The following is a 22,447-nucleotide window of genomic DNA, read 5'->3' as shown; positions in this document are numbered from 1 at the left end:
GTGGTTCTAGCCTTGAAGAAACAAGAAGTAATGGAAGAAGAAGAAGTGGAACCATAATGCGAAAGAATTTCCTGCTTAATATTGTCGTACATTTTAATCTTATCATTGTGTGGTGAGTTTGTGTTTTAGTCGATATTACTGCTTATCAAGTCACCTATGTAAATTGATAATTATATTTATTAATAGAGTTTCACTTTCGATGATTCGAATCCTTTAAATTTTCACACGTTTAATTTACATTATTAATATCTATAGTCTATTTCAATGCAGTCTCTTTCCCTCTGAACGCTGAACACTCAGCTAATCAGCGCTGCAGACTCGCGGGAACCGGCGATCAAAAGTCCACATGGAGTGAAGACAAAGATAGAGGCCTGACGTAGCTTTTAATTACAATTAAATTGTATTATTTTTATATATTTTCTTTATTCTATTAGAAACTACAATAATCGTACACAATTACATTTCGATTGGCCTTTGTTTAGCTCGACTCAAACCTAAATCAAACACAGTCTAAAGTCCAACAATAGTAATGATATAATACATATATGTTGTAGTACGACTCGACTCATAAACTGTTACGATAATAACTTAATATGTATAAGTAAGCAACATTTGTTTTTAAATGTTCCATAGCAACATCGAAAATTTGATATGACTCACATAAATGTGGGGTATAGTGAAATTACTCAATGAAAGAATATAAATATAAGCCAAATGATGTTTTTACTTACATTCTAATTAAATTTTAAATACTATTAAAAGTATATGTATTTTTTTTATTGGGTTTTCAGCTTATTGCTGTAAACACGAGTAAATAATTGAATGAACTTTGTCTTTTCAATTTGTAGGTATTATCTGAATAATATTGAAATCATACTATAATTTAGTAGATAGTATACTGATATGACAACGATTTCATAGCTTCCTGTTGACAATATCTGATAAGAAAATTCGTATTTCTTCAATTATACTTACTACACATAAGTTTGTATCATAAATCAAAATATTGCAAGGTCGATAAGAAACAAGAAAAATTATTCAATACAATACAATAGATATAGTTCAAAATACTTTGCACATTAAAAATTTTTTTTCTTTCAAATTTTTAATATGAGCTTTATTATATAAAATAAGCTATCTATAATATTATTAAGCCTATTGACAATTCAAGAATCTTTATATGTACTTTTAAAGTCCGAAAAGTTATGTAATTCTCTGTTAAATTCTGGTGCAACTGTTACCAATTTTAGGTAGAAACAGCTGAGAGTCTTACCTTGCCTCTTTCTTTCAGCTGATTGAATGAATTAGCTGTGATTCATCAAAAGAGCACAAAGAACGTCAACAGGTAGATCGAGAATTTGTATGTATACGTGAATTGAAGCATTGTAAATTTGAACAATAGTAAAGTTGCTATAAAGCGGGCCATTGTTTAACAAGGAATACAACAAAAGTGAGCAATAAATTTTATAACGTTGTATTACGTACAAGAGAGCTAAAAGAAAGAAATTCGATATGGACTTCTGACCCCAGTCGGAGGCGTTGTCAAGAGCAAAGCGATCGACGGAGCTACCAAAATTCAATCAACCACAACCGGTAAAGGTGTGAGTGTGTGTGTGCGTGTGTGTACCTTATCAATGAAGGAAAACTACAATATAATGACGCTTAAACATTAATAGCCAATGTGAACAACAACAACTCACAGAAATGTTAACAAACAGCAAGTAAACGAGCCAGCTATGGCGACAAAAGCCGAACGGACTTCGAGTAAACGTTGTGATAAAGCTTGCATTTCACAGATACACACATAGATACACACACCCTTACACAAAGATACACACTCACACACCCGATCTGAACAGAGCTCTGAGACGCTCGATCGGTCGGCTCTTTGTATGGGTCTCTGTCTCTGTCTCTGACTCTCTCTCTGTTTCGTCAAGCAGCTGACTCTACTGGAATTCGAATTCTGAGGGAATCGCCAGAGCTACAATAGCTGGGATTGCGAGTATTACGACTACTCGTATTTGTTTGCTGGCCGCCAGTCGCCGATGTCACATCGAAGACGTTGTTTCGCGGTTTTGTGGAGTGCGCAAAAAAATCATAAATAATACATTTATCGAAATTGAAATTCTGCAAAGACAACTCTCCTTTTAATTACCAACGGGTAAGGCTAGCCAGGCATGTCCAATCAACTAGAACTCAGTGTGACAAAATTTATTCCCAATGTGTGATCTTATTTATCGTATACAAATATGGTGAACGAGTTTCCAAAAATAAAATAAATAATTGCTCGACGGCTTTACGAGTATGCGGTTGTTATTTTAATTAGCAACCAATGAAGTGATATGTTGGAAAAAATTAGTACATTTATATATAAATATAAAAAAGAAAGTAACTAATTTCAAATTTTAAAGATATAAAAATCATAATGCAAATACATAGGAAACAAAACAATATATAATAAATAAAAATGACACATAAGACTAAAACTCTTTAAAACTTAAGGATAAGATAAGCAGGAAAAAATTATCTTTACGAAAAAACATTAGAAACTGAATATAATAATACTAAAAAAGCAATATATCAAATTTAAAAATTCAAACAACGGCAAATACATATTGTACATATGAAAAATAAACAAAATTAAAGTGCAAATACTACACATATTTAAAATAAAATTTAAAAAATATATTCAGTAAATGAACTTAAGGAAATAAAATAAATTAATATTATGAGTATTGACTCAAGAATTGCTAAGTTTTTTGCCTATGCTGCATAAATAAAATGAAAAAATTTCGACCGAAAAAGTGTTAAGTTAACAGCTTATAATAATACTACCAGATTTATTAAAGAGATTCGATTTTATAAATATAGAACGATTTTTATTTGGTTGTAGGGATTACTGAATTATAAATTTAAATGATAAAATACTGAAACTGTTGAATTTGCAGCTCGATAATTTATGTAATGTATGACAATGTGTGAAGGTAGTTCAACATTTAATATACGATTACTTACAGCATTTACAAGTGTTAATGTGATTTAATGGGATGCATTAGATTTATGAGTTTGATTTAAATTTTTATTACCGCCACCTTTATTAAATTATCACATTATTAATTCATATTTATTTTTGTTTAAACAAAAAGCTATGCGCAGCCAGATTTGTTTTGCTCTGTTTCGTTCTTTTGTTGTCTTCTTTCTTTCATTTTCTCTTGCTTCCAATCGGAGCAGCTGCTGTTCTCTTGTTCTCAATCTCTGAGTTTTGGGTTTGAGACTGTCTGCGGATGCTTCCTTCAGCTGCAGCGTAAATCTCTGAACCGGTTTACTTCCGAGACGAGTAAACAATACAATACATACAAACGTTATAATCAGATACAGATACATAGTACACTCATAATTACATGTGCATCGGCTCTATAATAATTACAAGTCTACAACATAATAAATAAGTGAACAAGAATGTCAATTTTAATATTACTAATAAGAACAATGAAAGTGCGACTATTATGATATTCAGTATTTTTTTGTTAAATAGTCGTACCCTCTGAGGTTGAAAAAATTCTCCAAACAGTCTTGAATACCTTTTCTTTACCCAGCTTCAAATAGGTCAAGGTTAAAAATATTTTAAATTTTGGTTAACTTACGTCTCAAGGTAAAGTCGTCTTGTTTTTCGAAATTTTAGCAAGCAAATAACAAATGACAACTGTCAATCAATATTGAAATCTCAGCTGATAACGAGTCATCCTGAATGACAAACACGTTGAGAAATGGCGTAGTTTTATGTTTTAGCCCTAGAATGAGGGCAATGACACTATCTATTCTATTGATTATTTCAAGTGCAATGCTCATTAGTTTTGAATATAGTTCTAGATGTACATAGGTAAGTGGAAGTATTTCCCTTTCCGACACCTTCTGTCAGTAAGGGTCAATCCATATAGCACCCTAGTGTTCAGATGCTGATAGAGATAAGAATTGATAAGATGCACGGATGCTTCGTCATAAGGCACTTGCCGCTTGCACTTGCTATAAAATCTGCATACATTTACATATTTACATATGATATAGTAAAAACAATGCTTTTGTTGTTTCGATTAATGCAGGCTCTACAATAAGATTCTATACAATCCCATCCATACTATACGTATAATATTTAATTGTGTTTTGCTTCTGCCATCTGTACCTTGATCTTACTGAATATATTTTCTATTTAATTATATATTTTGTAAAACAATAAAATTAAAAGAAACGAACTGCATTAAATGTGGAGTAAATTGCGTGCTATATTTACTTATACGAGTATATATAAATATTCAACATTTTTATTGAGGTTGTTGCAGATTATTTAAACTCTTACTCAAATACTCATCGTGCACTTATAAATCTTTAAAGTTTAAACCGTTAATATTAATGCACTTAAGCATTTAACTTTCAGTCAGAGTAGTTAATGATGATGAAAGCCTTAATGCTAATTACCTTAAGGTATATCCAAGTGTATCTATTCAACGATTATCTAAACAGCATACAATTCAGGTACGGTTGACTTATAAAACTTGTACTGTATCTTTAAAAATGTGTTCATGAAATTTAAAATCAGGGGAAATGTTAAGCAAACTAGCCCAGAATTTTAGAATTTTATAATTGCTGTAAGACCGCAAAAATAGAAGAAATTATTAAGATAATATATTTTAAGAGACGGACTATCTAAAACATCTTATTCATAGAGTTATTTCGAATCTAATGGATGTTACGAAAGTCAACGAAATGCGAAAAATCAAGATGAAATTATAATACAAGCTGTAGATGCACGACTATGATGAGCTTTACACATTAGTAAAAATTCAAACTGTCTATAGAACTGTCAAAAAAATTAAGAATAAGTTAAAATATATTATTAAAAGAAGTAATTTAAAAATTATTAAAATTAAAATAGCTTGGAAATTGAACTTTAATTTAATTCATTTTTTAAAACGGTTACTATTAATTTCAACAGATCATTCTAATATTGATAAATTACACTAGATCATTGCTAATTAAGATGTAACTAATTTCTAACCGCTTTAAGAACTTTTAAGTGCTATGTATTACAACTTTAACCTTAACCTTAATACAATGAAAACCAGTTAACAAAATTAAATATAGATAGATAAATAATTACCCATGGGTATAAACATTCGAGAGAACTCGCACTTATTTAGTTCTTCCGTATATGTTATATTGCTGTGTTTTCAGTAGCCAGTAGCTCAACGGCAATTTGTTGTGTGTTGTGTGTGTGTGTTGTACTTTGATTTGTGTGTGCCTTGCAATTAAACAACAAACATATATTTACGTTATGTATTATTTTTGACGTCAACTGCAATCGGAATTTGCGTATTTGACACAACAAATAAATAAAATATTTAATAGTACGTAACTCTATGGTGACAGTGGGGGAGTGAAGTGGCTGGTTCCAAGTACATGCCCAGTGGCTTGGCTTTGATAATTAACAGGTGTACAAAATTTTGTGACTTCCAGTTTAGTCACAATGACACATATGTTGGTCGAGTCCATCGAGCAAAGTGCAAAATGACATGCAAAGAAACCCGTTTGACCAAGATGGACACATCAACAGCACTAGTGGCAGTTGCAACTTCAAAAGTGGTACAGTTCCATGATGCATGACGCCCGTTGCATCATTCTAAAAATGAATCAACCGATAAATGATCCAAAGTGCATTACATCAGTGCTCGAAATTATAGTTTTTAAGTTGGGATCAAAATCGAATTTGGCGTTTAGAACGTTAAGTTTAAAAGTTAGTTTCGTTAAAAATAGGAAGCAAGCAATAGAAATATATTTGTGGTTGTTTAGCAAAAACCCAAGACTTTTTTTTAGAAGCAATTTTTCTTTTTATGTGTATACCTTAACAAATAATTAACTTTCCTTAACATTTGTTTTAAATGTAAGGAGTATAGAAAAAGTAATTTTTTTATTTTAAATGGTTGTATATAACAAGGATATATCGAATAGTAGTACTACAACCTTTAAATATTTAAAGCTTTTAAACTATATCGTTTTATCACATTTATTAGACGATAAATGAAATTTTTAACTTTCTTCTCCCTGTTCTGAAGAACAGTACAGAAAGTAGACAACAGGGGATTATTTATATTTTATGTCATGCAACTTTTCCATTTGTTCAGAGTAATATCCATTGAAATTGATTCTACGCACAAGATATATGAAACGATCGCCGGTATTAGCCTGGGCCAGATCATTGAGTTGTTTGAGGAATGATATGAGCATGGTCGTAAATTCCGCATCAAAATTCTTCACGCGCTTAGCAAAGGTATCCGATTGATCCATTGAATCTTTAGATTGTTTCTGATCCGGAGCAGCTATCTCAGAGTCTGACTGATCCCGGACCATTGTCTTGAGTTCCGGTTTGAGAAAGAAACTTTCCGACTGCTGTATAAATTCACAGAATTTAAGACAGATCTTGCATAGCTTGAATATAGCCCGATTAAGATGCGACTGTTCAGTCAGCATACAGTTTTTAAGGCACACGTCGAGAAAGTCCTGATGCAGGCTTAGCAGCTTATCAATATTCTCTACTTTCTTCAAATTCACGACAAACAAATGCCAGTAGGGCTCAATGATCTCAGTCATCATGTAATACTCCAGATTTTGGATGGCATTCATCATGCGCTGTCTCAATGTAAAGGCTGAACGATAAAGCTCAGAGACATTTGATGGTAACTTCTTTGCCATAGAGTTTTCCTTCCAAATATTGCACAGCTGTCGCTCAACGTGTTTGCAGTAGAAAAGCTGACGGAAGAGCATTTGATATTTGCTAATAGACGTGTGATTAAGCACCAAGGAAACGGGCCATTTTGCCTCATAGGTAAATGCGAAGCATTCGAGTCCGTTCAAATCCAAGCGATCAGAAGTTTTCCATCCATCTGATGGCTTCATGATCTTGGACATTTGGGTGACCAGATCGTAAGTGAGGAGCTCACAGTGTAGATTATCCTTATATTTATCGTTGCGAGCAGAGGTTAATCGCAGCGAGAGGCCAAGCAAATTCTCCAATGTCATTGGCTGCACATGATCCACATTTTTGGTCAACTCATCCTCGCAGGCATCCATGAATTCCATAATGAAATCGCCCTGATGAAGCAAAAAATAACGCTTCACTGACTGCAGATGTCCCATCATATCGTTATCGCTAAGGAGCACATCCAAAAGCATTCGAGCCGAAAAAACGTAGGCATCATTGATGACTTTGACATGTTCTTGTTCATCTCTGGGATTATAGCGTAAATCGATCAGTTTTGTGGGCATTCCACGCTTACCACACTGCCTTATCACGTTCAGATACTTTCCGGTGCGGAGTATCATGTCCGAGTAGTTCTTCAAGAAGCTGGGTATACATTCGCTGCGGATTGTGTAACGCTTCTCCCAATAGATATCGAAGTAATGATCAGCCAGTTGCCCCATGTGTTTGGACTCGTTGTCCATGATCATAAACTCCTTAAATTTATCCACAATGACACCCTTTTGTGTCCACAGCTGTAGCATATTCATATACGGCTGCGCGGCTTTGTTCGTGAGGTCCATCATTGAATCCTGGGTTGATTTATTTCCCGCCATATTATTAAGGCTTTCACACAAATGCGACAAAAGAGCAGCACCCTTCAAATCACACAATAGTATTTTCGAAAGAGACGCCCAGATATCTCTCATGATCCAAATGGTCGGTTGCATATAGTAAAGCAACTTTGGCAATGTCAAGCGATCCTGCTCCAGCTCCGCTTCCGCTTGTGCCAACAGCAAATAGAAATCATGGCTTAAGTCCATCAGTGCCGCATTTAAGGCATTGTTCACCTGTCCACGGCCTCCGGTGATCGCCATCAACTTTTGGATGCCCACAAAATGGGAGGCCAGTGGGAGTATCTCGTGAGCAATGTGTGCTAAAGATTTGTCTATACACTCGTGTACGCGAAATTTCGTCTCATAAGCGCTGATATCCTTAGCAATATTATTTCGAGGCAGCGGAGTTATGAAGAAACCACGTACGCCGCTTAAAGTGTAGATCAGATCTGATAATAATGCCTTTTGTTGCTTATCCAGCGTCATTTCGAAACTACTTAGCTTAAACTCCCGAAAATCCACCTGGTAAAAGTCCCACAGCTGATTTGTCCGATAAGTGTCAACAGGGAACTGATATTTCGGACCATTGTAAGCATTAGGTTCAGTTTCATCGGTAGATTCAGCTCTATCGTTAGAACCAGGTTGCTCGCTAGTACCAGCTTTGCCGCTAGTACCAGCCTTGTCGCTAGTTCCAGCACTATCGTCAGCTCCAAATTTATAGTTAGCCCGATCGCTAGTTCCAGCTCGATCACCAGCTCTATCGCTAGATCCAGCTCTAGTTCCAAAGTCAGACTTCATTCTGGTGCCGGTATTTACGAATAAACTGCGACTGCTTGTAATGCTAATGGTGTCGAGCAATGGATTATCCGGAAGATCGTCAATGACGGACTTCAAGACCCGTTCCTTTACCTTACTCAAGTCACCAAGTGACGCGGTTAATTCATGTCTCACTTTGGATTTGACTGGCGGAAGCTCATTAAATTTTGTGCAGAGATCTGAACTTTCATCTTCCTTTCGACTGTTTGAAGAGAGCAACGGGAATAAGTGCATGGATTCGCTTTGTTCCAGATTGTTGCAGCTGGCGCTGTCGCCGATGTTGCTCCTTGGATTCTGCATGGTTTCGTCCGTAAGGGTTTCAATGCTTGGTGTCGGTGACGCCATGTTTAACTAAAGCTTGTTGTTTCCAATGAATCGTGAAAATGCTCTTTGCAAAATGCAAAAATATAAAAAGTGTTGGATTGAATCTTTGTTACGAATTTTTAAGAACTATGACAACGCAGCCGGTAATTATCGAATTTTGACACATTTCCCATCGAAAGTGTTAAGAAAAGTGTTTGAAAACGTTTATCCAACATAAACGAATGTCGTTAACTTATATCGTAAATGGGATTCAACGGTATCGTTATACCGAGTTCACTATTGCCAAATTAGCTATTTAAAAGCTAGTTCTGCCTATTTTTAGAGTTTTAATTGTTAAAAATAAGTCCGATTTAAAAACTAATATGAAGAAACAAGGGAGAAGATAAATTAAAAATGCTAAAAAAAAAAGTTAAGCAGAATCACACCCAAAACACAAAGAAAAATGTATGATTTTTAGGGTTTTACCCGAAGATGGTAATAATTATTATTAAAAAAGATTTGTATTAAAAACCTTATTACTTAATTAAGGAAAAGTATAATTTTTATTATTACTAAATTTACTGAATTTTTGATTATTTCTTTTCCAGCTGATCGAAAATAATGCTTTCGGCGAGGGAGCAGTTCTTCAATAGCAATGAAGGCACCGCCGGCATTGGCTTGGGCATCGAGATTGGCGATAGTGGCACCTCAAAGGCGGGACGCGGTGTCTACAATGCCACCACAGTGCCCATGACGAATGCGAGTAGCTGGCGCAATGGACAAACGAATACAGTAGCAAATGCCACGCCCACTGTCAGTGCAACGCCCGCTACCAGTCAGCTTGTTACCGTAAAGCAGACGCCATTGGAACCCGTGGCGGAGGGCGAAGAGGAGGTGCATTTTGATATGGACGCATTGTCCAATCTGCCAGGTCGTGATCCCGTGGACATTGAGTTCAAGGATCTCTCCCTCACGGTCAAATTGGGCTTCAATCGAGGTGAGTGTATGAGGCATTTATGATAGGAGAACAACAGCAGGTTGCTTAGATATGGCCAGGTAATATAAGTTCAAACATGTCTCCGATAAGATTGCCAAAATACGAATATAACAAAGCGTTCGATTTTATGGCCAACAAAAGTAGCGGCTACCTTTTTGAAGAGCACGAGTACTAGTGCGAATATAGCCAGAGTTCTATACCCTAGATAATGACCATTCGCTTTGGTCTTGAATTTTTGTAATTCTAGATGTGGTAACATCAAACATTCGACCCTTGCGAGTAACTACCTGTTAGCTTGTTAGCTATTTCTTTAACAGCTCTTTGTTTCCCGTTGATTAGATAAGGCGCCCTTGCCCCTGCCTGCCGATCAATTAGTTATTTTTATACACGTCTTACGAAGCAGAGCATGATTGCTAGCTTATAAAGCTTGTGAGTTCTTATACCTTATACAAATAGCTGTTGAAAATTGTATAGCTATTTTATTTAAACAATAAATTTAGTTATCTCTAAAAACAAAACTTACTTTTATTAGTTTATGTAAAGGCTCTAGAGAGTATTCAGTATTTCAAATCTTAAAATTTTAGGTATAACAGATCGTAAAGCAAAATCTTAGATTTCTTTAGATTCTAATCAATTTAATTTTTCGTATAAATTACCCAAACTTCTTATTCAGGTTCCATTATTAGCTTATTCTGGCAGACGTATACGATATACTAGATCTTAAAACCTAATCGTTAAATGTTTATATACAACAATTTATAAAAAAATAATATTTTAAATAAGACATGTAATTTTTAAATTTTTTTTAATTTTTCGAAAGTAAGTAGGTAAAAAATTATTTACTTTAAATCATACAACATTTTTACTATCATATGAAAATTGATACATTAGAACTCCTAAGTCATAAAATACCCCTTATATATTTTTTGTACTTTCAAGAGAGTATCTAACTGTCGTTGTGCTACTAAATATTTTCATTACTTTTGTTAACGTGCTTATTCTTTATTTGGCAATAAGTTAGACAAAGCTTGTTCGTGCAAAGTTCAAGATACAAATGTATGTACGAGTATTTGTAAACCTTGATATCGACATTATGTTTATGATGCATTGCCCAAGCACCAGGTGTAGGTAAAAGTTGTTGTTTTTTGTCATTACGAATTTATTTTTTGTAAAATGTTTAAGGTTAATGACAAAGAAGATTTCGCTTTTTTGAGATACTTTCCTATTAGCACCTAAGTGAGGGTTTTGGGATTGATTGGGTTCAAAATAATACCATTATTTGTATTAAGCAATGAACAGTTTTTTAAGAATACTTGTGTAGCTAATATGTACATACTAACTTATATAATCAATGGGAACTATGATCTGCATTAAATTGATGTATATTAACAATGTTTTGACTCAATATCTTGCAGCAGAAGTTTTTCTTTAAATATATATTATTATTTGAATATTGTCTAACAAGTGATGTGTAGTATAGATGTGATGACTTGCAAGTCATTATATTGTCATTATTTGCAGCATTGTTAAGTCTTTAACTAGATTAATATCGTTTACAAAGTTTGTTGAATGGCATTTGCAACTTGTAATTTAAGTAAGTTAATTGTTTAATTAATGTACTCGATCATATCAACAATTAAAAGATCATCAATGTTGATTCAATAATCTATTGTTAATTATACATGTTATTAATGAATGCATTTCAATTGTGTATCGTCAGGCGAGAAGGAAATTTTGCATAATGTGTGTGGTAAGTTTCCGGGTAGCCAGCTAATTGCCATAATGGGTCCATCTGGAGCAGGTAAATCCACTTTACTTGATGCTTTATCTGGCTTTAAAACCACTGGGGTGATGGGCTCCATTCTGCTCAATGGACGACGACGAGATTTGCGTAAGTAAAGCGAATGAATTAACGGGGACTTCCCTGAATAAAAATATATACTTTTTCCTCTTTAGCCTCATTCCGTCGCCTCTCCTGCTATATCACACAGGATGATCGCCTGCAGCCTTTGCTGACCGTAAGCGAAAATATGCATATTGCCGCCGACCTTAAATTGGGTAACGATGTTAGCTATGAGGAGAAGGAGAGCAGGGTGAGATCACATTGAGCAAAATTAATTTGAAATCATTAATTAATATTTCGTTAATAGATTGAAGATATTTTATTGCTGCTGGGTCTTTACGATCACGATCAGACGCTGACAATGCGTCTGTCTGGAGGTCAGAAGAAAAGGCTATCCATTGCCTTGGAATTGATTAATAATCCCACTGTGATGTTCCTGGACGAGCCGACGACGTGAGTACTCAATTTTTTCAAAAGATTTTTGTTTTTTTAATTTTTAAATTTAACGTCAACTAAGAGCAACTAAAATTTAAAATAGAAAGTATGATTAAAATTAACAATTAAAGTAAACTATTCATGAATTTAAATTAAAAACTAAATGGATATTATAATAAAATATATTTAATAGTCCCTGAACAAATTTTTAATCATCTTCTTTTTGTTCACAGCGGCTTGGACAGCAGTTCCTGCACCAAGGTCTTGGAGTTGCTCAAGAGATTGACCTCGCAGGGTCGCACCATCATTTGCACCATACATCAACCCACTGCCAAATTGTTCCAAATATTCGATCAGGTCTATGTGTTATCCGCCGGCAACTGCGTCTATCAAGGCGGCACTCAGAAGCTCGTGCCATTCCTGCAATCGGTGGATCTGCCTTGTCCCATGTACCACAATCCAGCTGATTATAGTAAGTATATACTAAAACCAAACTCCAGAAAGTATATTAATCTGTATTTGTTTCTACGTGTAGTTATCGAGTTGGCATGTGGCGAGTATGGCTTTGACAAGATCGATACGCTCAAGAGCGCCAATGAGAATGGCAGCTGTCTGACCTGGTTCAATAATCCGGGAGCTGTACTCCGTGCCGAGGCCCTGATGAGGAAACATCCCATTCCCAGGCGCACCAAGAACGTTTCCCTGGAGAACACCAGTTTTACCAATCAATGCTCCGTCCTGCTGCGACGTGGATACATTAAGACCCGACGAGACACGACAATGACACATATGCGGATCATTGTCAACATTGCTGTGGCTGTTCTTTACGGAGCTATGTACGATCGTGCTGGAAAGGAGGGATCAAGGGTTCTCGATAATTATAATCTTCTTTTTGCCATATTGATGCATCATTCCATGACGACTATGATGCTGACGGTGCTAACATGTAAGTACAAAACCATGATCAAAACTATCGCAGATCTATTTATATCTTTTTAAAGACCATGCTTATACACACCACCTCTCATTCTAGTCCCAATTGAGATGACGATATTAATAAAGGAACACTTTAATCGCTGGTATTCCCTGAAGGCCTTTTACTTTGCCATGACGCTCATAGACTTGCCCATAACGGTAAGTGTCTGGAATGCTCCTCAGTAATTTTGTTAATAATACCCAATTCTTTGATTACAGATTTTTTGTAGTTTCATTTTCTCGGTTATTATATATTTATGGAGTTACCAGCCGCTGGAATGGGTGCGCTTCTGGATGTTCTTTTCCATCAGTTTGCTCGTTGTGTTTGTGGGACAAAGTTTTGGCCTTATAATTGGCGCCTGGTTCAATGTGGTCAATGGCACATTCCTGGCTCCGGTGCTTACCATTCCTATGATGATGTTTGCTGGCTTTGGTGTCACGCTGCGAGATCTTCCGAGCTATTTGAAATGGGGAAGTCATATATCCCATTTACGATATGGTCTAGAGGGCTTTATAGCTGCCATTTATGGGCTGAATCGTGGTACCCTGGAATGCAACGAAGCGCCTTATTGCCATTACAGGTAATTGAGTTGTTTTCAAAAAGTCGATAAGTTGATTTATTAAGTTCCGATTTCGTTGCAGATATCCAAAGAAATTTCTGGAGGAGATTACTATGTCTGGTGATCAGTTCTGGAATGATATCATTGCACTGTGTGTAATGACCTTCTTATTCCGATTTGGCGCCTATATTGTGCTCAAGGCTAAGATCAAGTCGGTCAGATGAGCGCGTTGACCTCCATAACGATAACAACTTGCCCTCTGTATTATGTATAAATTGTTGAACATTATATTTAGTGTTATTTTTATTAAATTAATTACGTTACAAACTTGGTTATTAAAGCTACGGGACGTAGATTCTATATGCATACTATATATCACACGTTTCAATTTTTCAAGCCTTGCACTTGCGGCGTCTCCTCATTCCCAGCTGCAGTTGTTTGCTCCAAAAGTTGCTGCAGCGCCTGTGCATTGGTTGCCATCGCTCCAGAGTGCAGCTGCAAATGTAGAAAGTTATTTGTATCAGGGATCGATTATGTCTAAAATATGAATTATAAAACAACAATTATTTGTTGATTTTTATGAATAAAAATACAAAATTTATTTTTATAATTAAATCTAAATAATAAATAAATAAATAAATAAATAAATAAATAAATAAATAAATAAATAAATAAATAAATAAATAAATAAATAAATAAATAAATAAATAAATAATAATAAATAAATGATGAAATAATTAAAATTCATTTTAAATAAATAGTTTTAGTAAATTCTAATATATTTTTAATCATAGAATTGTTTTCTTAAGTTAAAAAATAACTTAATTTGATTTGAGAATTAAAGTTTTAAATAGTATATTGAAAAAGTTGTTATACATTTTTTTTTCCTTATTTTAAATTTTTATTATAATAATTTGCATTGAAATCTCTCTTCTATTTGTTATAAGAATTCAAATTATCCCGTTTTATTTATAAATTAAAAATTGTGGCTTAACTCACCAGCACCACGCGATGTCCCAGCGATTCCAAAAGTCGTCGTTTGAGTCGTATCAGAGATGTCGCTGCTTGACTGAATTTCAGTGTCTGCTCTGGAGTTAACAACTCTACGAAATAGACGGTTGCCTGCTCGCCAAGCGTCTGGACTCGCAGACTGGGCAAATTGATGCCCACAATGGGACACACCAGATCCACACCTTCCACTTGGGCATCCTGGCCAAGCTGGTTAGCATACGTTGTTAGATCCTCCCGTTGTTTCAGCAAATAGCCAGGTGCACGTGCGAATTCCTTAAAGATCTGTTCCTTCTTCATATCCGCCCATTCGGGATGCTCGATGGCAACTGCAGAGCGTAGAACAATCAGACGACTGTCCACTTTGGGCTGGGCACGCTGACGCTGGCGCTGATTAGCCTTAAGTTCTTCGGCAGCATCAAAGAGCTGCTTGGAATGATGGCCCAGAATGCAGAGTGAGAGACATGTGTCCACCAATTGGTCGGGGAAGCGATCGTATTCACCGTGATCCAGTTTCCGCAGAGCAAACAACTCCAATTGCTTGAGTTGAGTGGCATTTAAGGTACAATTAAGTTGTGCACAACACCAGAGGAATGTGGACAAGTCCTTGGCACGTAATTCGCTGGGTTTCAATTGCATTAATCGGGCAACAATCGATTGAACGGTTTCTGGATGATCCCACTTCATCTCAGAGAAGTAGGCAAAGATATGAGCCAAGCCACGCGGCTGCAGCAGCGAAAGCTCTGCGGGATTCAGGCAAATGTCCTGCAGATAATTACAGATGCGTTCATCCTGCACGCGCTGTAGACGTAAGGCCTTGACATAGCAAACAAGCAGAGCATCCGAAGAGTTCTCCGGGTCAAGCTTAAGATTTAAAGTGGCTTCAATTAGTGCAGCCTCGTAAGCATCACGCACAGCGCCTGTAACCACAGTAGACGTTTTATAGGAGGCATTGCTAACCACGGCCAAATCCAACGGACTGCAGCTGGCCAAATGATCGGCCAACTGTGTGGTCAGGAACGTCTCCAGATCGTTCTGTTGGTATTGCTTCTGTAGGCCGAGGTAGAAACAGACTTGCAGAAAACGTTGCTTACTACTACTGGACTGTCCGGCCAGTCGCCGCATCGCTGCATGATAGAAATCCGTCCTTCTAAGCCAGTTGGGAATGAGAAACAGAAATGCGTACAGTGTTTCCAACACAGTTGTTGTGTCCATCTGATTCAATTGTGCTGTCGCTTGTGCATCCAGAGCATTCAAAGCAGCGGCATACATTGGAACCGCTGCATTGGAGCGATAGCTGGAGGCGTATATAATCAGGGATGGCAGTTGATCGGCTTGAGTCTTTTGCACCGTGCGGCGGAAGTAACGTTCATCCGTTATGGGAAAGTAGTCGGAGTAGCGTATCTTTGAGGGCGACAACACGTGATCCTCACACTTATATCTCTCTACGGCGATGTGCTTGGCGAATCGATTGAGCAGCGTGCCAGTCTCCTCCGGTATTTCGCGCAACACATCCTGCACCGTGAATGAAGCATAGCTCCGTACTAGGCTTGGACTGGAGGCGTTAGTGATGGAGGCGCTCGCAAGGCGGCGCAGTAGAGCGTACATTTCTTTCACAGTTTTGATTTTATTTATATAATTCACATCCACAGACAACGTGCGCGGTACAACCAATGTAAAGTAACAAACCAGTGTTGCTAATCACAAAACTTTCGGCTCTTTATTTAAATAATGAAATGCTGTTCACGGACAAGACTTTGCTTTGTGATAAATTAATTAATTTATATATATCTAAATATATATCTAATCTATGGTTTTCCGTTTTTAGGACCGGCATCTACCAAGGAAAAAATTAGCTCCACAGTTGCTATCGTTATCGCTGGCAAGGCAACAGTGCTGTAAACAGTGCCAACAATTATTTACAATCAACATGGGCAGGAGAGCAGCTGGTTTTCTTCTTTTTCGTCGCCTGTGTGGACAAATTGAATATTTGTTGTTAAAAGCTTCGTATGGCGACTTCCACTGGAGCGCACCTAAAGGTCATGTGGATCCCGGCGAAGATGATTTTACCACTGCCCTGCGCGAAACAAAGGAGGAAGCCGGGCAAGTGTATTAGAAATCAAACGGTGGCATGTTGATAACAAATCTTATTTGCAGTTATGACGAAAAGGATTTGATTATCTACCGGGACAAGCAAGTCACACTGAATTACGAAGTCAAAGGAAAACCCAAGATAGTTATTTATTGGCTAGCGGAGCTTCGAAACCCAAACCAGCCCGTCATTCTATCCGAGGAGCATTCAGAGCTTAAATGGTTGGCCAAAGACGCGGCAAAGGATTTGGCGGGTTTCAAGGACTACCAGGAGATGATCGATAAGTTCCATGCTATGATACTAGATATGGACAAATAAAATTGGAGAACTATCGATAGCTAAGCCAATATATCTTATACTTTATGTGTCCCGCTATCGATAGTAATCCAGTGGAGACTTAAAACTTTCTTTCCCCTATTTGAAAATAAAATTATAATGATCATAAAAGATTTGAAAGTTTAATTTAGTATGGATATGGTGTAGTTAATAATAAGGCTTATCAGCATATTAATGAACATATTAAGTTGAATTTAAATTGCGCGCCATATTTTTTTTTAGTATTTTTGAGTGAAATTTAGTGCTGCAGGCGATGTGTAGAAAATACTGTACATTTACGTTAAGCAACACTTTTTTTAAGGCATCTGTAGATTGATTTTGTTTTTGTGAAAACAGCAATAAATTTTGAGAAAAGAAAACGTTCAACTTGTATTATTTTTTTGTATAATGGGTTCACGTTCTCGCAGTCCATCGGTGAAACGTCGCCATCATAAAAGCAAACACAAGAAACGCAGCAAGAGTAAGTCACACAATCGGGACAGGGAACGTGAAAGGGAACGGGAACGGGACCACGAGCGAAGCAGTTGCACACGCAGCAGTCGAGCGGATAGAGACAAATCAACAGAGATTAACCAACACGGTCGGCGGGAGCGCGACAGGCATCGCAGCGACAGGCACACGCACATACACTCACACACAGAGCGCGATTATCACCGGCACTCGCACTCAAAGTCACGTAAACGCTCCAGCTCATCGAGCAGTGATAGCCAACAGTACTCGGATCATGAGACACAGCGTAGCCGACACAAGCGTAGCCGCTTTAAGAAACTGGATGAGGTAAGTAGTAATGAGCTTTATTTGTGACTTTATACTTCATCTTTATCTCTCTGTTTAGCAAAATTTACTGCAGGTGGAGCGACTGGCCGAAATGGAACGGCAGCGTCGCCAAAAGGAAGCTGAGCAGAAAACCATTGAGGAGCAAGCAGCCAAACGGATTGAAATGCTTGTTAAGAAACGTGTCGAGGAGGAGCTCGAGAAACGGCGCGACGAAATTGAACAGGAGGTGAACAGACGCGTCGATACTGCCAAAGCTGAAATGGAACGTGATATGATGCTGGAGTTAGAGAAGCGGCGCGAGCAGATACGAGAAGAAGAACGCCGTCGCGAGGTAGGTGCTCGTATTCAGATTTCGCTGGACGACTGCTGCTACCACAATACCAAAAACTATCACACGCACAATAAACAGTCTTCGACTTCTACCAAAACACACGAAACACACATACAAAACCTAAAACCTAAAACAAATACAAAACCAACAGCAGTTGCAAACAGTCGTCTTGAAAATATATGTTACCCGAAATTGTGTAGCGACGTTACCAATTTAACAACTTCACCAGCTAAATGGCTCAGTGTGCCTCTTATCTATGTATGGATGTGTGTATGGATGGGTGTATGTGTGAGTGTGTAATAACATTACTAACCATCATTACAAACATACAAGAAATCCATTCAGTCATGTTTTTGATAACTAAATCTCCATTAAGGGATTATCTGATTATTTAAAAAGCGTTACATTCCAGGGAACATATTGAATATTAAAAAAAAGTGCTTAGTAATTTAAAAACAATTAGGTCTTTATATTTTTTAAAAAGCATTCCAAGAAACCTGTTGGATATTTAAGAAGAAGTCCTTAGTAATTTAATTTTAAATATCTATCCGGTTTTGTTTTGAAATCCTTTCTCATTTTGCCAAAACTAAAAAAAAATTACAGAAGATCTATATTCCTATTAAATTATCTTTAATTTAATTGTGTTTGAACCCAAGTTAGCGACTCATAAAGTCCTTTTTTATTTTAAAATAAACTCTTAAAATAGAATTACTGAATTATTTTTTAAATAACTTCAATGAAAGACTTGACATTTAATTTTTAACGATAAATTCATTCATGTTAGTTTTATGTATGTCGACCATTTGTAAGGTCTAATCTTATGCTCTGTCCTGTCCAGTTTGTATTATTCATTTTATTTTGTTATTATTTTTATTATTGTGAATGTAACGATAGTTTGAGAATTTTTTTGGGCTTCCAAATATTTTTTCGTTTTCAATGGAATTGCTATCAAGAACCCAACTGACTCCAGTGTTTTGCTGAACATTAACATCCTCTCTCATGTCATGTCATTGCTAATCCGTAGACCTCAAGCTCATCCTCGCGGAACAAGTACAACAACAATGACACACATATACACACAGCCATACACAAACACACTGATCCTTTGGGCACGTCGCTGCACATTTCGCTTCTATCTTCTTGCCAAATAATTTTGTAATTATTATTTATTTTTTCTACCAACCAAAAAAAATTCAAAAATGTGTCTTGCAGCGCATAAATCTATATTGCATTACTTTTAGCCTCATCTTTTGATTGTTTAATGATACATATATAATTTTGATTGGTTTCTGTAAATCGTTGTTGTTGTTGTTGTTACATAATAATGCGCGATATAATGCTTTTATCGAATGAGTGTGACTGCGTGTGTGTGGGTGTGGGTGTGTGTGCTTGCAAGGGAACACAAATTACGAATACGTATTGTATATATATATGTATAGCCATCCCAAACCCTACGACCCTATTTCACCCGTACCTAAGCCGGACACAATGCGCAAGCCCAACTTTGATGAAAATTTGGCCACAAGGACGAGCAACTCAGCTTACAAGATGTTCAACACACACACACATATCGTACAGTTCGAAGTCGATTCATATATTTAGTTAACATTATTAGAACCAGTACAGTTGGTCTAGTATTTGGTCGCATTTGGGGGCGGGCCTCAGATTAGCCTAGCTTAGATTAGTTTCAACTGTACGCAGCATGACAAAGAGCCTCATAAAGACCCATAGAGCGGTCTATTGATTAAAACGGGTGAGTGAGTTCCTTAAACAAAACGAAATCAACGTGTGCAACAAAATGGATAAACGAACTTCAAAAGTGTGTAAAGTGTATTAACCAAATGAATATGAAGGATATGTTAACGAAAAGAAAAGACTTTAAGTCCAACGATCTCTCTCTAGGAACAAACATTCGTCATAGGAGCATCAATGCTGATCAGTCTTAAGATTGTTATCCTAACTCATAAGCCGGATTACCATTTGTCAATGGGTATGACTGTACTTGTTGTTTGTTGTCGTGCCAATTATTTAATTTATTTATGTACTTACTTTTATTACTTTATGTTTGTTGATATCAACACACACACACACATTTATCGTTTTATCGAAACGCATCCTAATTTGTTTGTAATGTAAACCATTTTGATTAAACAACTATAACTGTAGCTGAATATAAACGTAAATCAAAATGCAAATTCGCAGCAAAGCCAAAAATTAACAAAATGATTTAGTCATTAAACTGGAAAAATGAACTATTTCAATAGTAAGTAGCAAAAAAAAAAAAAACAAAACAAAAACCAAAAAGAAAAGACTAAATTTAAACAGTAATATAATAATAAAAAAAATGTTATAGTACATTTGTTAATGTTGTGTGCTCTTATTGTTAAAAGTTAAATTCGAAAAAGACAAGAAAAAATGAACACAAACTATCATTTAAACACTTTTATTAGACACTACTAAATGTTTTTTACTTTCCACCAAAATCTACTATGTAACTTATTGTCAAACATAATATTAGATCTTAACTGCATTAGCAGTCCATCAGAAAGAGAAATACCAAAAAGGTCGCACAGTTTGCGTCACCGATGTTGAAGAAACCGTTTCTCTATATAAAAATAATTATAACTATTGTTAAGCGTTTGATCCAGTGTTAAATCTGATTTATTAATACGCAACTTTATTTGGGTTTTATAGGAGGAGGAAAAGCAAAAGCGCGAAGAACTCGAAGAAATTTTGGCCGAAAATAATCGAAAAATCGAAGATGCGCAAAGAAAATTGGTAAATTTAAAGAACATAATTTTAATGTTAATTTTAAATAATATTATTTATTTGGTTTGACAGGCCGAAGAACGGTTAGCCATTATTGAGGAGCAACGACTGATGGATGAGGAGCGTCAGCGGATGCGCAAAGAGCAGGAAAAGCGTGTCAAGGAGGAGCAAAAGGTCATATTGGGCAAAAATAATTCAAGACCAAAGTTATCGTTTTCCCTGAAGCCGGGCGCGTTATGAGCTGTTTCAACACATATCGGCCATTACCTTTTGACCTTCTTGTTAACTGCTTATTTTTGCCTTTTTGTTTACTTCAATCAGGCCCTTTGCTTGCGCTTTAAACCATTTAAATGCTTTTCTTTGTTGTAATTATATTATATTTTATTTGGTTTTTGAAAACGCGTTTATTTGTTTTAAATGCAAGCAATGTGGTCATTAGGTCGACTTATGTTTTTTTAACATACATATATACAGACATGCTTACATAAGTATATCAAATAGTTTTGTTTATTCAAAAAATTGCCAATTCCTTGGATTATACCAATATACGAGTCCCGCTCTTAATAGTACAATATGCTAGCAATTCACTTACATTTTTTCTATAATTCATACGATAAATATGCGAGACAAATGATTATGTGTAGAGCGTCGTATTGTTACTAAAAGCTTAAAAATCTGCAAACAAAAATGCAACAAGAAACCGCGAAAAATGTACTCCCATCAAAATTTTGATAAACGCTAGAAAACCCTTTAAGCAATTGGAAAAGATAATAAAAAGTTTCTAATACATAACAAAATGGAATTTAAGTTATTTGAATTTTTCAAATAAGCAAGTTGTTGATTTGTTAGTAATGATTTTATTCAGGAACTTTTCAACTTCTGGTTTAGTAATTACGAATCAAAGCAGCATCCAAGATCACCTTAAAGCGCAGTTTTTAAAAGATTTACAGCTTTTGGCTTCGGTAAGTACAGCTCTTCGTAATTGTAATTCCCACAAAAAATATTGATAACCAAAATTGTTCGTATAATTTCTTAGTGTTTCTTTTATATTTATTATGATAGCCTTGAAAAAGTTCATTTCATTATTTTGATATATTTTTTTGCTATAGATAACATTTAATAAGATTTGATCGTTATTTCAATATTTTTTCAGCATGTTTCTTTGGGTATGCTTGCACATCTGACATATGAAGCATATAGACATATTTATATACATAAATTACTTAATTTTTTTTTTGTTTAACGTCGTAGGCAAATATATATATATTTTTATATTATTGTGTAATTTTTATTATATATGTTTGTATGCTTTTCCAATATCTGGCACGACAAATAAAATTTTCCAATCAAACATCAGCCAACAATTTTCGGTTTCAAGTCTTTCGATTTGTAAGGTATTTCTGCCAATCTCGAAGCAGCTGAAGAAAGCAGAAAGTTTTACAGCTTATATAATTGCACTTGATAGTTTTTCTTTTATATATCATATAATTCTAATATATCATATAATTAAAGTATTAAGAAAGACTCATAGAGAGAAAGAATGAGAAGAAAATATAGAAAACAAGACCAGAATAAATAA

At 35.8% G+C, this 22,447-nt stretch overlaps 5 protein-coding genes across 7 annotated transcripts; 3 read left to right on the top strand and 2 right to left on the bottom strand.

The window, feature by feature from the left end:
• Positions 1 to 1,992: 1,992 nt before the first annotated feature.
• LOC117794498 (ATP-binding cassette sub-family G member 4) lies at positions 1,993 to 13,924 on the top strand. 2 transcript variants are annotated; one of them, XM_034635125.1, is made up of 10 exons: positions 1,993 to 2,161; positions 9,354 to 9,742; positions 11,463 to 11,633; positions 11,699 to 11,835; positions 11,893 to 12,038; positions 12,254 to 12,492; positions 12,556 to 12,966; positions 13,054 to 13,154; positions 13,215 to 13,576; positions 13,638 to 13,924. In XM_034635125.1, the coding sequence occupies exons 2-10, from the start codon at positions 9,367 to 9,369 to the stop codon at positions 13,777 to 13,779; spliced, it is 2,085 nt and encodes a 694-aa protein (XP_034491016.1). In that variant the 5' UTR covers positions 1,993 to 2,161; positions 9,354 to 9,366; the 3' UTR covers positions 13,780 to 13,924. The 2 variants fall into 2 exon arrangements, with proteins under 2 accessions (XP_034491016.1, XP_034491017.1); XM_034635126.1 differs by having other exon boundaries at positions 13,054 to 13,157; positions 13,218 to 13,576.
• Positions 6,045 to 9,004, bottom strand: LOC117794497 (gamma-tubulin complex component 2 homolog). Its single transcript, XM_034635124.1, has one exon. It carries the CDS (start codon positions 8,785 to 8,787, stop codon positions 6,136 to 6,138), a length of 2,652 nt encoding a protein of 883 aa, XP_034491015.1. The 5' UTR covers positions 8,788 to 9,004; the 3' UTR covers positions 6,045 to 6,135.
• Positions 13,846 to 16,279, bottom strand: LOC117794499. Its single transcript, XM_034635127.1, has 2 exons — positions 14,555 to 16,279; positions 13,846 to 14,050 (listed from the first exon to the last, which is right to left on the bottom strand). Exons 1-2 carry the CDS (start codon positions 16,169 to 16,171, stop codon positions 13,940 to 13,942), a joined length of 1,728 nt encoding a protein of 575 aa, XP_034491018.1. The 5' UTR covers positions 16,172 to 16,279; the 3' UTR covers positions 13,846 to 13,939.
• Positions 16,280 to 16,470: 191 nt separating this feature from the next.
• LOC117782111 (bis(5'-nucleosyl)-tetraphosphatase [asymmetrical]) lies at positions 16,471 to 17,104 on the top strand. Its single transcript, XM_034619076.1, has 2 exons — positions 16,471 to 16,666; positions 16,721 to 17,104. Exons 1-2 carry the CDS (start codon positions 16,494 to 16,496, stop codon positions 16,971 to 16,973), a joined length of 426 nt encoding a protein of 141 aa, XP_034474967.1. The 5' UTR covers positions 16,471 to 16,493; the 3' UTR covers positions 16,974 to 17,104.
• Positions 17,105 to 17,213: 109 nt separating this feature from the next.
• On the top strand, positions 17,214 to 21,665 carry LOC117782110 (UPF0430 protein CG31712). 2 transcript variants are annotated; one of them, XM_034619075.1, is made up of 4 exons: positions 17,234 to 17,768; positions 17,827 to 18,099; positions 20,794 to 20,877; positions 20,941 to 21,665. In XM_034619075.1, exons 1-4 carry the CDS (start codon positions 17,379 to 17,381, stop codon positions 21,106 to 21,108), a joined length of 915 nt encoding a protein of 304 aa, XP_034474966.1. In that variant the 5' UTR covers positions 17,234 to 17,378; the 3' UTR covers positions 21,109 to 21,665. The 2 variants fall into 2 exon arrangements, with proteins under 2 accessions (XP_034474965.1, XP_034474966.1); XM_034619074.1 differs by lacking the exons at positions 20,794 to 20,877; positions 20,941 to 21,665 and having other exon boundaries at positions 17,214 to 17,768; positions 17,827 to 18,486.
• Positions 21,666 to 22,447: the final 782 nt, after the last annotated feature.

Source organism: Drosophila innubila (genome assembly GCF_004354385.1).
Source record: "Drosophila innubila isolate TH190305 chromosome 2L unlocalized genomic scaffold, UK_Dinn_1.0 4_B_2L, whole genome shotgun sequence".
NCBI classification, from domain to species: domain Eukaryota; kingdom Metazoa; phylum Arthropoda; class Insecta; order Diptera; family Drosophilidae; genus Drosophila; species Drosophila innubila.
This window is presented reverse-complemented; position numbering and strand designations above follow the sequence as displayed.

Bases quoted from the DNA above. Each gene is read 5' to 3' on its own strand.
- LOC117794499 (XM_034635127.1), bottom strand. From the start codon at position 16,171: ATGTACGCTCTACTGCGCCGCCTTGCGAGCGCCTCCATCACTAACGCC. The intron at 14,051-14,554 runs GTGAGTTAAGCC...CTACATTTGCAG, and splicing joins TGGGACATCGCGTGGTGCTG to CTGCACTCTGGAGCGATGGC.
- LOC117794497 (XM_034635124.1), bottom strand. From the start codon at position 8,787: ATGGCGTCACCGACACCAAGCATTGAAACCCTTACGGACGAAACCATG.
- LOC117782110 (XM_034619074.1), top strand. From the start codon at position 17,379: ATGGGTTCACGTTCTCGCAGTCCATCGGTGAAACGTCGCCATCATAAA. The intron at 17,769-17,826 runs GTAAGTAGTAAT...CTCTCTGTTTAG, and splicing joins GCTTTAAGAAACTGGATGAG to CAAAATTTACTGCAGGTGGA.
- LOC117782111 (XM_034619076.1), top strand. From the start codon at position 16,494: ATGGGCAGGAGAGCAGCTGGTTTTCTTCTTTTTCGTCGCCTGTGTGGA. The intron at 16,667-16,720 runs GCAAGTGTATTA...TCTTATTTGCAG, and splicing joins GAAACAAAGGAGGAAGCCGG to TTATGACGAAAAGGATTTGA.
- LOC117794498 (XM_034635125.1), top strand. From the start codon at position 9,367: ATGCTTTCGGCGAGGGAGCAGTTCTTCAATAGCAATGAAGGCACCGCC. The intron at 9,743-11,462 runs GTGAGTGTATGA...GTGTATCGTCAG, and splicing joins CAAATTGGGCTTCAATCGAG to GCGAGAAGGAAATTTTGCAT. The intron at 13,577-13,637 runs GTAATTGAGTTG...ATTTCGTTGCAG, and splicing joins GCGCCTTATTGCCATTACAG to ATATCCAAAGAAATTTCTGG.